Consider the following 15,643-nt stretch of genomic DNA (forward strand, 5'->3'; position numbering starts at 1 on the left):
GGACGGCCAAACCTGCACATACAAATGCGAAAAGGATGTTAGCTTCATCATATTTTATTACTTGTTCCAAGATGAGACCTGTGCTTTTTAAATGTAACAATGTCATTAAGAATAGTCACATAGCAGTAGTAGCAGCAATAACAAAAACAGTTTCTTTTAAGCTCATAAATGTGACTACCTAGCATTGACTGTTGACCCTTACAAAGTAAACATCTTCAAAAAACATCATTTACTTTGGTGGCATTTTATCTTTTCACTTCTTTATGCTCACATATTTGTTGAGGTCAAATAAAACACAAGCTCTCATTCCTGCAGTGTGCTCATAGACCTGAAGTGAAGCCCCTCCTCCTTCAGCCGCGTCAGCACCGGCCCATAAATCTCTTTTGTCATCGGAACCACAAGTCCTTTTCTCGTGATTTCACCTAAAAGAAAGGTGAAGCTTAAGTTAGCATTAGCATAACATTTGCTTCACACATTGACACGGGCGACATAAACCAGCGTTAGCTTCACAAATGTCAATACAAATTGATATTTTAACAGATTCACCATCCAGCAGCATGCGAGCAGCAATGGCTGCTGGGTATCCCACAGTCTTGGCCATGGCGGAGAAGCCGTCCGGGTCGCCATACACGACCAGGCTGATGTGTTTGGTCTCCAGTTCCCCGGTGGGATGTCGGAGGCCGACGTCATTCCTGAGGACAATCATGTCTCTCTCGTTCTCATCTGGACTCAAAATCAAAGAGGGTTAATCAGCGTCCACCCTTTCAACTTTGCTTTCATCTGAGTTCCTGTCGCACCAAAGGCCAGTTTCACTTCCAGGTGTTTAGCGAGTGACGCAAGCACGCTGTCGGCACGTGGCACTGCCTCCTCGCCCAGCATTCCGAGCCTACGTGGAACCAAAGACAACAGTGAAGATGTGTTCTAACATTCTGACCTCTGCAGCCTCAACCTCAACAACCTTCTGTTGCAACTTCCACTCAAACGTGGAAGCTTGATCTATAGGCTCCGCCCCCCCAGAGGCTGCAGCGGCAATGCCCAGCTGTTTAAATGCTGAAGATGATGACAGTCACTCACCACCGCAGCGTGTCCATCCCAAAGTCATCCTGTCCCAGACGCTCATATATGGCTGCCTGAAAGGCCTCATGGGAGATGGAGGAGGACAGTCCTGCCTGCTGACACAGCAGCTCTTTCTGCAGAAAACACCCGCCCATCATGTTACCAAATGTTTCCATGGTGACTGGTTGCTTGTTTCTGAACGTACTATAAGGTGATAACTAGGGATGCAGCTACAGTATATCAACATTTTATTATTACTACTGTTTTGGCCGATAATTGATTTTCAGCAGTATCCAAAGGTTACAGAGCAACTGTTAATCAAAAAAATAATTTTAGCAACATTTAGTAGAGTAGAGATACCCAGGTAACAGGAGCAGCTGTTGGTCCAATGGCTGCAGAGCTGCTGTGGATCAGACCCAGTTTAATAAACCCTCTCATGGCCTGAGAGAAACCCTGCAGAACAGACAGGACACACCGAAGATTCTGTCCTCAACAACATAGAATAGAAACACTCATCCTTCCTGTGTTTGTGTGTCTGTGTGTGTGTATCTATACCCTGAACCGCAGTGATCCTCTGATCAGTGTGTGTGCCGTCTCAATCCCATAAGGTTCAGCATATTTGGTGCTGTCACGATTTGGAAATCCCTCCAAATTCAAACCAGGAAAGAACTTGAGGGGCATGGTGGCATCCATGAGAGCGCCCCCTGCAGGGATGTTCACCAACTGCACACACACACACACACACACACACACACACACACACACACACACACACATTCTGACTTCTGAAAATTCAAATGTTTTTGTCCATTGAAGGCTTTCTTACCTGGCTGTCTCTGAGAAAGAGGGCGGGGCTAATGGTGTTGAGGAGGACGCTATAGGGACTCCAGCTGAACTTGTAGCGGAGAGGATTGTCTGAACATTCTGGAGCAGGAAGACCACCACAGAATGACATGTAGGACTCTACCTGATCACACAGATATCACAGCACTTACCAAGAGCCAAGATCAAAGATACACTCACACACACACACACACTCACGGTGCAGCCGTCAGCTTTTGCCTGGTCAATACACTCCATGGCGAGCATGTGATCAATTCCTGGATCCAATCCCATCTCGTTGATGATCGTGATTCCTGCTGCCTGCACGCTGTCACAGACATGCTCATGTTTTCACTCAGGCTCACACAAACCATGAGCTGCCAAACTCTGGACCAGTAAAACCAGTCAGCAGCAGAAAAAACAGTTAGTGATGGTGAACATAAACAGTCCTGAGGTAGAGATGCTGAGTAATTTTACAAATCTTGGTGTAAAATTACAACATCTCTGCCCTGAACTCTGGTTCTGGCCTGGACCCCTGGGACTGACCTGACCCTTGGTTCTGACCTGATCCTTGGTTCTGACCTGGATCCCTGGGACTGAGCTGACCCTTGGTTCTCACCTGGACCTCTGGGACTGACCTAACCCTTGGTTCTGACCTGGAACCCTGGGACTGACCTAACCCCTGGTTCTGACCATGTGATTGTCCTCCAGACATGTCAACAGGTTCTTGTGTAGTGTGCACGTTACCTTAGAACCCTGGAACCAGTGTTATACACCTTCTGTTTTGTTTTATAGTTTTCTTGGTTGACTGGCAGACTGTCCGGGGGATAAATTGTCTTTTTATTCTGTCTGTCTCTATAGATTGAATCTATTTGATAGTCCTGAGTGTTACTGCTCTTGCCAACCAGCTTGGTGGTCACCTGCTCTGCAGCTCCTTCATGGCAGGACTCTGGTAGCTGGCAGTGACCAGGTTCACCTTCCTGCTGATACAGTGTTTGGCCACCAGGGGGTGAAAGGAGTGTGGCAGCATGCTGATGGGAAGAGGGAGGAGTTTAAGCCAGGACATTTGCTCTGTTCATGTTCAGTAAAAGAAGGAAGTTTAACAATAGAGTCACCTGATGACCAGGTCGTGGTCTTTGAGCAGCGAGTCCAGGTGTCCTTCCTGACTGCTCACATCCACCATGATGGGGATGGTGTTGGGGTATCTGGACGCCAGCTCCTCGGCCTGCTTCAGCACCACCGAGCCTGGGGGGCACACAGAGACCCCCAGTCATCCACAACAATCATCTTCAAAGAATCTTTTATGAGTTCATGGAACACCTGATCCTGACATTTAAGATCTGCACCTTCTCCAGGTACTACAAATTGACCTCACTGATGCTAAGGTTAAGGGGTTGACCGCTAGGGTTGGGGGTCAACCCTAACCTTAGAGTCTTGAAGCATGACAGTGAGATATGATTCTCAACAGGTTCTCTGCTGGGTTCAACAATTTTCTCTGGACAAATCAGATCTGCTCCACCATCTTGAATCAACATCACAACATAGCCTACATTAGCCTAGCAATACCGTAGCTTAGCCTTGCAAAAAGAGCAAATCAACACCGGTTGGTTTTCATTATACAGTAAAGGTGTGATTTGAAGGGAGGGCGGAGCGCCATAGTCGAGATACCACAGGAACTGATGTCATTTACAGCATGTAAGAAAGACAACTGTGGCAAGAGCATTAGCCAGCTCGGAGCATTAGTTCATGAAAACTCACCCACGGTCACCTGTGTCTTGTCATCACGAGTCAGATACTCAACCACAGGTCCAGAGACGTAGCCTGAGCCCAGCAGCAGAACCCGTTTCATCCCAGTCCTCCTCAGAATCTGAGCCTTCTCCCTAATGGACAAAGAAGATTGGACAAAGAAACCTGTGAGAAGGACTGAGAAAAAAACACAACAGGAGAAGGAGGAGGAGGATGAGGATGAGGAAAACGAAGAGGAGGAAGATGTCTCACCTTCTCTCTCTGAGCTTCTCTATGTACTCAAACTTTGGGGTCAGCGCTCCGTTTGAGGTGATGATGGCCTTTAAAAAGAAAACGTGACAGGAATTATTCTGAACAACAATGAACTCTCCTGACAACTCAACCTGAAGGTCATCAGAGATGGAGTGATGAGTTAGAGAGAGAGAGAGGGAGGACAGAGGAGAGAGAAAGAGAGGAGGGAGAGGGGAAGAGAGATGGAGGAGAGTGGGAGGCGAGAGGATGAGAGAGAAGAAAGAGAAGAAGAAGAGTGGAGTGGAGACAGAAACAGGAAGAGAGAGGGGGGAGAGACAGAGAGAGGGAGGGAGAAGAAAGGAGGAAGCAGGAGAGTGAGGGGAGAGGGGGACAGGAACAGGAGAGAGGAGAGAGGGAGGAAAGAGGGGAGAGAGGGAGGAAAGAGGGAGATAGAGGGAGAGTGGAAGAGAGGAGAGAAGGAGGAGAGCAGGGGACAGAAACAGGAGAGAGAGGGAGAGAGGGAGAAGAGAGGGAGAATGAGGGAAGAAAGGAAGCAAAGGAGGAAAGAGAGGGGAGCGAGGGAGGTAAGAGGGAGAGAGGGGGAGGAGAGAAGACGTGTGACTATTTTACTGGTCTCTGCTCTTAAAGCTGCTTCACATGAGAGGAAGACACATGGCTGTAAGCCCTGCCCCCACACTTCCTTGTCCAAGTGTTTCCAGGCTCTTCTGGATGATTGACAGGTATGACAGAAAACATTTGAGGGGCCAACTTACGTCTTTAACCTGTGGGCTGAAGTCCTCTTGGTCCAGACTTCTGGTGGCATCTGAAGGCAGCTGATGGCGACAGACGCTCCGTTAAAACCTTTCTGGCTGCAGCAGATATCAGACTGACAACAGTCAGCACTTCTCACCATCTCCCAGATGTACGGGAACAATCGGTCTCCAAAGTATTCTGTGGCTTCAATGGGCAGCTGAGCGGGAAGGTTGTCGATGGAGCACATGAGAATCCCGTTCCCCTCCACGCTGCCAGGACAAAGGTGAAAGGTCAGTTAGTCACAGTGCCACACTTGCCTGGTGAGAGAGAGGGAGGGGAGACAGAGGGAGGAGGAGGAGAGGGGGAGAGAGAGGTGAAAGAAGGTGAGAGGAAGGGGGAGAGAGGAGATAGAAGAGAGAGGGAGGGAAGGGAGGAGAGAGGGAGGGAAGGGAGAGAGGGAAGGAGGAGAGAGAGGGGGGAGGAGAGAGAGGGGGGTGATAGGGAGGGGGAGAGGAGAGAGAGCAAGACAGGTAGTATAGAGGGCATAGCTGTAGCTAAGCTCGGCAGTTGCCGCTATACTAGGCTGCAGCTAAGCTATGCTTAGCTTTTTTGAGGATATAATCGTGATGATGACATCATCAAAGCGAGGATGATGGCGCACCTGTCGTGGTCAATGTGCTGGTCAGCGTCGTACATGCAGAAGGGTTTGTCGATGGTGGTGCACTCGTTCATAAACTCGATGGAGCCGCCAGTGTCGGCCGAGATGTCGCAAATGGCGAGGAGCCTGCAGACAGATGAATGTCCGCCATCAAATGTTTGATGAGGTTCAGCTCAGTTTTACATCCAAACTGGGGACACTGGGAACAGACTGCTTGTGTTCTCAGAGAAGAGCAAATCTGTGTTTTTTTTCTTTTTACCTGGTCAAAGCATCAAAACATTAAAGCCATCAGATTCAGTGTTTAATGTCCCACAAAGCTAACACAGCCTGTTTGGGCTAAACGTGACAGGTCAAAGGTCATAACAAAAATGCCATTCATGTCACTTGACAACAACAGGCTAATAGCGGAGCTAACATTAGTTCACACTGTGAGAAGAATTATTGTTGTTATTACTATTATCGTTTCAATGCTATAGTAAGTATAGTAAGTAGATTTAGAATGTTTAATCATCAAAAAGAATGTATGAGTGTTTGACTCAAGTATTGTAGCTGTTATGTTCCCAGCACTGGGAGGTATCATGTTCAAGGACACGAGGAAGTCGTAGAGATAGGAGGAGAAGGAATCATGAAGTTGTTTTGATACCAATGTTGTGTGAACCAAATAAAAGAGGAGAGCGAGCAGCAGACTGACGGAGTTGAGAGAGGAAGCTTGAACTGCTCGTCAGCTCTCCCTTGCAAGGCCTCCTGTTGTCTGTGTGGTTGATCTGAGTCTAGTAAACGAACAGCGCGGGTGACCAAACATCACCCTCACAACACACATACCTGTGAGGCAGTACTGGTGAACCCTCTGTGGACGCTGGAGAGACGTTGGGAGGCCTTATTAGCTTCTGTGCATCGAGCCTTCGCAGCAGTCGGGGAGTATGACGGTCCCAGTAAATTCCATTGATGAGGCAGGTTGTGTACGGAGCCACCTGTTTGGGAAAATGTTTAAGCGACGTGAGAAGAATCTGCCTCACAATAACTGACTGCAACAGGCATGACCAAAGCCACGGGGGAGGAGCACTCACGCTGGTCCTGAAGTGGGAGGTGTAGAGTTCCGGGTGGTTCTCATATTCCATGGGGTCATAAATGCTGTCACTCTTGCGGACTAGGTGGTGATGTCGGCTCAGGACTGTGGCGTAGACTTTGGTCAGTTCTGCGAGAAAAAGTTACATTTCCGACCTTCACACCTGAATGCTGGGAATAACCGCTAAAACTAGCATGAACACCAGAAGCACTAAATGTTAACAGGCTGTTAGCTCACGCTAAAAGGCTTCAAAAGTTTCAAACCTCCACTTTCAGAGACGTCCTTCAGCTCCAGCGGCTCAACAAATTCAACAGGAAGCTCATTTAAGATGTCCTGCGCCCCCTGTAGGACAATAAGAGTAGAAAAAAATCAAACATGCTTTTTCAAAAAGTGCAAAGGTCACAGCATACCTTGGACACGTTGCCAGTACCAGTGAAGCAGAAGGTCACAGGCCCAATGGACTTGGGCATGAGACCCATGGAAATCTCGTACCCACAATCCCTTACTGCCTGGATGGCCTGGCTGACGTTCCTGTAGTTATGAGCCATTCCGATGTGCTGGGAACAGAAAGTAAACATCAACACAGGAAAAGCTGGATGTTTGGTGTTCTTGCTTCTCTCACCATGAAAGGGGTGTGGTGTCCAAGAGCCAGAAAGCGCAGCCCCAATCCATGTAAGATGTTAATCATGCCTAAAATGAACTCAGTTTTGACTCACTTTCTTCAGGGCTGGTTCTTAAATGATCGAAGTTCATTTAACACATACACATAACACATACATATGTACATATCTTAGACATGTGACTATGATAAACCTCATCAGAACATAAAAAGAAGTACCTGCAACACCGGCCCACTGGCCAAATGCAACAATCCGATAGCCATTAGCATCGACCATCTTCTCATAGTCAATCAGACGAACCTCCTGAGGGAACAAAAGTTGAATTTCTAGCTTCTTAGCTAGCAGCATAACAACAGTTTGAGCAACACCAGTGTGCTAATGGAATGCTGACCTTTTTCAGCAGGTCATCCAGGAGCCCCATGTTAGCTTCCTGAGCTTTGATGGTGTGAGAAAAAAATGCATATGTCTTCCTGGGAATCACCTTCTCCTCTGGCAGCCTCTTTACCCCAATGATTAATGACGCCTCTGAAATGTCCTCCTGAACAATGGCGCCCGCCCTCTCGTAAAACTACAACGATACCACATGCCAATTTTGGAAAAAAAATCAATCTTGTGTGACTTTTTTTTCCACAATAAATGGCAGGAAACCATAGGTCAATCGTGATATTTGGTCATGATAATTGGCCATTACAAGCGGTCATGAGAATCAGTAATAATCGGTTGTGGTAATCAGTAACTATCGGCTATCATGACTCTCAGAACGAAGCGTCACCTTCTCGTGGATGGCTCTGCGGTTGGACGGCTGGACCAGGACTTTGACCTTGGCATTGGTCAGCTCCTTCACATGCCGCGGAGCCAGTGGGGCCCGCCTCTCCCACGGGTTGATGTCCTCGCGGCGGATGGCCATGATGGCCCTGTAGTGTTTAAGGCGTTGTTGTTGCACCACACAGCACCGTGTCCTCTTACCATGGTGATGGAGAAGCCTGAACATGGCGATACCTTTGCCACAGACACACACCTGATTAAACACTCAGATTAGTCTCATTAACACTGATCGTCAATTGGCCAACAGCAGCAACAAGGAAACTTGACAGCGTCAGGATTTGACCAAGGATTTGATCAAGTCTTTAATTAGAAATTAAAGTTAAAAACAGCAGTAAGGTCAAGCCAACAGCGGTTCAAGGTGCCTGTGATGCTGCCTGTGGCAAAAGGAGGCGCTGAGAGGGGTCGGGCTGAGGAAATAATAGATGGTGTCATGGTTTAAAGTTTCCACCTCTGGAGAAAGAAACAGTGACTGGAGTGTTTGAACCTGTGGTTCAAACTGGTGGATTTTCTAGGTTCCTCTGGGTCAGCCCTGGGTCCCTCGGGTTCCTCCTCTGGGTCCTCCAGGGTCACCCGCTGGCCTTCATCATGTTCACATGACCAATAAACCTGATTCTGATAGTTGACTTTAACCAGGCTGCTGCATCCCACATAACAGATGTGGAAAAAGAGAAAGAAACAGATTCTAATTTTTGGCTCAATCTGACAGAGGAACCAGTCAAACGGAGCAAACTGACTGGGAAGACACAGGTGCCCATTTGAGGAGCGGACACTCAATGACAGGCTGACTGGTTCCGGGACTGGGCTAAGCTAGCTGGCTAACATGAACAGCACAGGTCTCAATCACAAGTTACACCCTTTTCAGCGACGTCATGGTTTGGGCCCAATACACACGTAAGAAAAGAAGAAAGTAAAAGAAAAACAGATAGAAAAGAAAACTTTGAAGCAACTTTAAAACTGGACAAAAAATAAAAGAACCGCTGACTTTTTGAAAAACGAATAAAAATGAGGCAGAATGACATTTCGAAGGCCACAAGAAATAAAAGTCAGTTTTGACTCACTTTGTTCAGGGTATAGAATAAAGCAAATATTTATGTACAAATAGTCATAAAGCGGCTGTAGCTTAATTCAGAACGCCGCTAACTTCGGGACGTGGGCTGATATTGATCGGTATTATAACGTCACGTTTCTGGCAGCTGATCGATAAGCAATGAAACGCTGAGGACGCAGCTCAGCTTTACCTTGAAGAGCAGTTTGTGTCCGGATCAGCGCCTCCAGGTTCTATTCCACCTCAGAGGTGATCCCCACTTCACAAGCACCACACATTTCCGCTCAGACTTTCACAATAAAGCGGATTTCCGCTTCTATTATTGTTATCATAACAATATTTATTATGTTTCGTGTCTATTATTATTATCACCATCATCACCATCATCATCATCATCGTCCTCTGCATATGAAACCTGCAGATAATAAATCCTTTCATGCAGGTTGTGTTTCATGTTTTAATCAAACTTTGGATAGTGAAAGGTTTAAAGGTACATTTATATTTTATTCTGAAATCCTCAGTTTCCGTTTTGTCCCAACCACCTGTTGTCAGGGGCCCTGCCGACTTTCGACCAGTCAGCTTCCGAAGCTGAGGCGCCTCCTCTTCTCCTCACTTTGCGACTGTAGTTGTATTATCGGACGTTGAACACGCTTTATGTCACATTCAGCTTCCGTGTGGAGTTACACTCAACTAGTGAAAAAGGTGTCTGTGACAGACTTGAATCAGACTCTGTCGACACAGATACACGTCATCCAACCTAGTTTGTCATTTTGAGACAGTTAAAGAAATCGTAGAAACAAGAGCCGTCAGGCATTTTTTGAAAATTAAATCTTAAACATATTTTTCATTTAAATGGGAGTAACAATGAGCAGTTTATAGAAGAAAATGAAAACAGTTGGATTATTTATTATGCATTTTATTAAGGAGTCAAATAATGCGGCTATTATTCGTCAGCTGATCTCAAGAATGTGGATGAGGTTCAGACTGGAGGTAAAGATCTCACCTAGGTCTGACCCGCAGTGTCGAACCTCAGACGAACCTCCTTGGGAAACAAAAGTTGAATTTCTAGCTTCTTAGCTAGCAGCATAACAACAGTTTGAGCAACACCAGCGTGTTAATGGCTTGCTGACCTTTTTCATCTGGTCATCTAGGAGCCCCATGTTAGCTTCCTGAGCCTTGATGGTGTGAGACTTCATTCGACTACGAAGTCAGTGTCACTGTGGCGTCACCAGATGGGAAAAGTTACATTTTGTATTTTGGGAGTGATCTTGAGTGGTCCGGAGTGATCGTGAGTGATTATGAGTGATCGGGAGTGATCAGGAGTAATCGGGAATGATCCCTTTGATAGACAAATCGACACTATTTGTCCTTTTTAGGAGGTGTTTATCGTAAAAATAAGATCAGGACCTGAGGGCTGGAGGCCTGGCCCCATGCAAGGATCCAGTGGTCTTATCTGGTGCTCTCATCTTCAACAGGATGGCGATTGACCTCTGATGACCTTCAGGTTTTGGAGCCAGGACAGGGGTCATGTGACCTGTCTGGCTTTGTTGATCAGGACTCTCACACAATTAAAGCATTTATTAAATGTTTTCTCATTCAGCAGAAACAAGATGGCAACATGTTAGAACATTGGAATAATTTAACGTAAATACCATAAACACTAATTTTACAGGAAACCTGAGATCAAAATCAAAGGATCAGTAAAGTGAAGGAGGAGGTAGGAAGCATCGGCTCTTCCTCTGTCAACAACAACTGGACGGAAGAACAAACCAACATAGAACACACCTTTAAGCTCAGGCTCCATTTGTCTTATCAGAATTTTCAGTTATTTCTGAATCATTACACTGAGGAATGAATATTTCAGAAAGTGAAACACCAAAAAAAAGCTTTGACATTTTAAAATCAAAGGGAAAGAAAGGAGCCAGAGATGAATCCCACATTTCAAATAATAATGTCAATAAACATTCAAAGATTCAATCAAAAATGAACATTTGAGGGAGAGAAAAACTCAAAAGTCCAGCTTAAATAATTCCAATTTTTCTCCTAACAAGATTTATCACAAGGAGCCGAAACTCTGGGAGGTGAAGATTTATATCCATGAACACCTTAAAACCCATCCTTCATTTAGTGAAAATGTGTTTTCAGTCTTACTTGATCACAAAAGGAAAACAGGTTTTCTGATGGGGAAACGTCTGGAATAAAGATGGCTCTGACAGGAAGAAAGAACCAGATTCAAAACTGCATCTTCATCCTTCACCTGTTTTCTGTCCAGACTAAACAGAGAGGATCATCTTCATCCTCCTCCTCCTCTCAGACACGTCATATAAGAAATGAAGTTACTGAAACAAATCTGCTCTCAGACCTTCTCTCAATAATCATCAGCTTAAAGGGAAATTCTTTCATCAGGTTCATTTCTCTGTTTTAGTATCACAACTCACGCCCAGTCTGAACCCAGTATAAGCCCAGTCTGAGCTCACTCTGAGCCCAGTATGAGCCTAGTAGGAGCCCAGTTTGAGCCCAGTATGAGCCTAGTCTGAGTCAAGTCCAAGCCCAGTCTGAGCCCAGTAGGAGCCCAGTCTGAGCCCAGTCTAAGCCCTGCATGAACCCAGTTTGAGCCCAGAATGAGTCCAGAATGAGCCCATAAAAGCCCAGTATGAGCCCAGTATGAGGCCAGTCTGAGTCTAGTATGACTCCAGTATGAGCCCAGTCGGAGCCCATTATAAGCCCAGTCTGAGCCTAGTAGCACAGTCTAAGCCCAGTCTAAGCCCAGTCTGAACCCAGTATGACCCCAGTCTGACCCCAGTCTGACCCCAGTCTGAGCCCAGTCTGAGCCCAGTCTGAGCCTAGTCTGAGCCCAGTATGAGCCCAGTATGAGCCCAATCTCAGCTTTTGGTGGTGATTGAAACAGATTTTTCCATAAAGCTTCAGCTCTTCTGATAAACTCTGGGGAGATTCTGCTGTAGCCTGTTAGACAACATCAGACCTGAGCTGAGCTTCTTATCTGCTGCATCATGGGAAGTGTAGGAACTCCTCCCTTGGGTGATTTCACTCTTTTGATCCAGACTTTTTTTTAGCAAGTCTATAAAAGTGAATCATTGGTGTGAGTTCACCTGATGTTCCCGTTCAGGTCTGCTGAGGTGCCGGCGACTGCGGTCCAGTCGGATCGTGGAGCTTCCTGATGTGTTTCTTCAGGTCAAAGTTTCTGCAGAAGCCTTTCCCACAGGTGGGACAGGTGAAGGGCTTCTTGTCGTTGTGTGTGTGCATGTGGAATGTCAGGTTGTACACCTGATGGAATGCTTTGCTGCAGATGGAACATTTGAACTGCTTTTCCCCGCTGTGGGTCAGCTTATGGTTCTTGTAGTTTCCTTTGTAGACAATGAGACCGGTGGAAAGACAACGCAACTGCTTATTTGTCATCATAAACAACAACAACAACAACAACAACAACATTCGCAGCTATAAGCGTGGGTTTCGGGAGCTGTTGCTGGTTACGTCTGGTCGCATTTTTCAGGACAGGAACTGTAACCTGAGCAGGTGCCGCCAGCAGAGGGCGCACTTTGCTTAGCTCCCACTAACGTCCGCCGCTAAATTTGTTCTTAACTATGACGCCACTTTGAAATTCAAAAGTTATTTTTTAACAAATTTCAGGTTGTTTATTTGTGTGTTGGTACTAATGACTGTTATATTTTGCTCTGACGGGATTATTTGATGTTTCCATGAATCAGAGGTCACGTGAGGTTTCTGTTGATGTTTGATGATGATAATGATGATGATGATGATGATGGTGATGATGATGATAGAAACTCACCTTTCTGATGGAATCCTTTCCCGCAGAACTCGCACACGAACGGTTTGTACCCCGCGTGGATGCGCGTGTGCGTGTTGAGTGTGGAGCTGCGATTGAAGGCTTTCCCGCACTGGTTACATTTGTGCGGTTTTTCCTGCGTCACAACAACAAGATGAGATCTTTTCGGTCTGTGTGTTTGAAGGGGATCAAAGTCCACCAGAAGAATCTGGATTATTTCAGTGCTGCACTCAGAAAATCAGACCGACGATCACGCGGACTGCTGGTTTCTTTATTTCTAATGTAATCCGAAAACACGATCAAGAATAATAATCACGATAAAATAATAATAAACTGCCACGTGTTCAGGTACGAGAAACGCGGCATCTTTACTGGTTTTCTTCTCTACAAAATTAAAGTACTTTTTTCAGGAAATAATTTAAATATATATATACATATACGCGTGTGCGCGTTCATTTACGTTTTTACAAATAGATTAATAACAACTATAAAAAGAAAAATGTATTAATAGAAGTAACGATGATGATAATAGCAACAATAATGATATTAACCTTCCAATTTCTGCCGCTTTTCCCTTACGGAGTCGCGGGGGGCTGAAGTCCGCCTCTGCTTATAACAACAACAACAATAATATAGCTCAATAATAATAACTGATGTTGCTGTTATGTTGCTGTTCTTGTTGTTGATTCACAATATGACTACTAGTGTATTGTCATTATACCAATATTTATTGTGTTTCTTGTATATTACCATCATCATCATTATTATTATTATTATTATTGTTGTTGTTGTTGTTGATATTATTATTATTGTAATTATTATTATTATTGTTGTTGTTAACTATTATTATTGTAGTGGTAACTCTAACCTGAGTGTGGATGATCTTGTGGCGGCACAGCGTGCTCGCCTGTCGGAATCCTTTTCCGCAAACTTTGCACACGAAAGGCCTCGCGCCGGTGTGCACGGGCATGTGGCGGGTCAGGTTATAGTGCGCGTTAAACACCTGCGGGAGGAGACAAAAGAGTAATAATGATTATTGTTATTACAGGAACAGAACAGTTGAAAACTGAAGATTTTGACTTTCTTATTTTTAATTGAAATGATTAATTTTACCGTGGTTGGGCGTCATTTCTGCCCTTAAAGCTTAAATAATTCAGACATGTTGCAAAAATAATGTGGGACAGCTGATCAACTTTAAATCGAACTGCTCCAAATTTACTTAATTTACTTACCTCCCCTTTAAACCCAGTTAGATTTTCTTCTGTGAATAATAATAATAATAATAATAATAATAATAATAATAATAATAATAATAAAATAATAATAATGTTGTCAGCCCGGTTCTGCTCGGGCTGTTCTGACTCACCTTGCCGCAGACCTCGCAGGTGAACACTTTGGGCTTGGTGCCGGGACACGGCCCGCTGAGGCGCGCGGCCGCAGCCGCGGAGCTCTTGAAGAGTTTGTCGGTGAGAACCTGGTCCCGGTCCTTCATGTAGTTCTGGATCTGGATGTGGCTCTGGGACACCGGGCAACGCTCCGCGGCCTGCAGGCCCGCTTTGCTCTTGTCCGTCAAGAGGGATTTGTGCCGGGCGCTCAGCAGGTACGAGGCCATCGGGTGCAGGTTGACAAGCCCCGCGGGCGGCGGGCAGCCCCCGCTGTCGCCGCTGCAGTTCAGGTAACACACAGCGCCCACCGTCGGGAAGGCGGACTGGTTGACCACGCGTGGTCTGAAGAGTTTGTACTGGCCCGGGGTGGAGGCGGACTCCTCCTGATGCGCCCTGAAGCCCAGAAAGTCTGCGTTGGCGGGCAGAGAAGCGTCCAAGTGGCCCGAATCCAGACCAGCGACGCTGAGTCGGTGGCCCGGCTCGTACCCGAACGGCAGCAGCGGGATCATGCAGTGCAGCGAGGACGGGCACGTTTCGGGTTTTCCCACCGGGGAGGACGGGAACCAGCCGGGAAGCGGTATCGACCTGGGTTCTGGAGTGCGGGCCATAATCCGGTCGATGGAGAACGCGAGAGGCTTCCCGCTGCCGACTTGCATGTCAGAGCCTGTGGGCTGGCTCCCAGAAGCCGGGGGGGCGCCGAGCAACCCCACTGGGCGCAGGAGAGGAGCGTCCATCACCTCCGCATCCACCGCGACCAGGAGCTACTGCAGGGAGGCCTGGAGGGGGTCGCTGCTGCTCCTACTGGATTGCAGGAGAGGGCATCATCAGAGGGGAAGCGTCCACGCACACACCCGTCGAACACGCGGCCGCAGCTCGCTCGATACCCGCGTGCCGAGAGCCGAGACCCGGATCGTTACCGTCCAGAGCGAGGAGGAGGACCTAATTTGGTCAATTCTTCACAGATGAGGAGATGAGGAGGAGGAGGAAGAGGAGGAGGAAGAGGAAGAAGAGGTGCTCCTGCTGGCGGGACTCTGGATCATCTGAGGCTCCTTTCACTCTCACCTCCCCTTGTGGCTCCGCGTGACATCATGACGGGTCAGGAGCTGTCAGAGGCGCCCATCAGATCAAAGTCATCGATCCGAGAAGCTCGCGCCAGAACTTTCCCCACGCGCGTTTAGGCGAGACAAGCAAAACTCTTTCTAATGCTATAGTTTCTTATGCCGTTATGTTTATTTTCTATTTTTCTCCTTTATTTCATTGTTCAATTTTTTTATTTTATTCCATTCCAAACAGCGCGCGACCACGTATCGTTAAGACAATAGAATAAAAAGGTAATAGCAATCATACAGTGATACTAATAACAACGATAAATATAGAAATAATTATTATCAATATTATAAATGGAGCAGGAAAACGTGAACTCTTTATCAAATAGTCAAACAAAGATGAACAAGCTGAAAGTCCAGATAAAACTGCTGCGATGAATAAATAAAATGTGAAGAAGGAACTTAAAAATCAGCTGTTTTGAGAATATGTAAAGATAATTTAATAACATTTAATAACAAAATAAAAGTTAACAAATTAAGAAAACGTTTAAATTTCTTTTGTGAAATAAAAAGATAAAATGGCCC

At 46.2% G+C, this 15,643-nt stretch overlaps 2 protein-coding genes across 4 annotated transcripts; both read right to left on the bottom strand.

The window, feature by feature from the left end:
• Positions 1-38: 38 nt before the first annotated feature.
• On the bottom strand, positions 39-9,135 carry aass (aminoadipate-semialdehyde synthase). Of its 3 annotated transcripts, none has more exons than XM_057051980.1 (24): positions 9,016-9,135; positions 7,725-7,951; positions 7,344-7,520; positions 7,171-7,255; positions 6,955-7,022; positions 6,743-6,889; positions 6,596-6,674; positions 6,334-6,461; positions 6,089-6,237; positions 5,270-5,392; positions 4,766-4,877; positions 4,629-4,688; positions 3,877-3,944; positions 3,637-3,758; positions 2,994-3,123; positions 2,799-2,909; positions 2,098-2,206; positions 1,883-2,023; positions 1,612-1,779; positions 1,417-1,509; positions 1,075-1,190; positions 798-886; positions 547-723; positions 39-422 (listed from the first exon to the last, which is right to left on the bottom strand). In XM_057051980.1, exons 2-24 carry the CDS (start codon positions 7,941-7,943, stop codon positions 304-306), a joined length of 2,790 nt encoding a protein of 929 aa, XP_056907960.1. In that variant the 5' UTR covers positions 7,944-7,951; positions 9,016-9,135; the 3' UTR covers positions 39-303. The 3 variants fall into 3 exon arrangements, with proteins under 3 accessions (XP_056907960.1, XP_056907959.1, XP_056907961.1); XM_057051979.1 differs by having other exon boundaries at positions 7,725-7,970; positions 9,016-9,116; XM_057051981.1 differs by lacking the exon at positions 9,016-9,135 and adding an exon at positions 8,836-8,992.
• Positions 9,136-10,385: 1,250 nt separating this feature from the next.
• On the bottom strand, positions 10,386-15,056 carry fezf1 (FEZ family zinc finger 1). The gene is made up of 4 exons (XM_057053208.1): positions 13,994-15,056; positions 13,496-13,630; positions 12,631-12,763; positions 10,386-12,187 (listed from the first exon to the last, which is right to left on the bottom strand). The coding sequence occupies exons 1-4, from the start codon at positions 14,744-14,746 to the stop codon at positions 11,946-11,948; spliced, it is 1,263 nt and encodes a 420-aa protein (XP_056909188.1). The 5' UTR covers positions 14,747-15,056; the 3' UTR covers positions 10,386-11,945.
• Positions 15,057-15,643: the final 587 nt, after the last annotated feature.

Source organism: Takifugu flavidus, chromosome 13 (genome assembly GCF_003711565.1).
Source record: "Takifugu flavidus isolate HTHZ2018 chromosome 13, ASM371156v2, whole genome shotgun sequence".
NCBI lineage: Eukaryota > Metazoa > Chordata > Actinopteri > Tetraodontiformes > Tetraodontidae > Takifugu > Takifugu flavidus.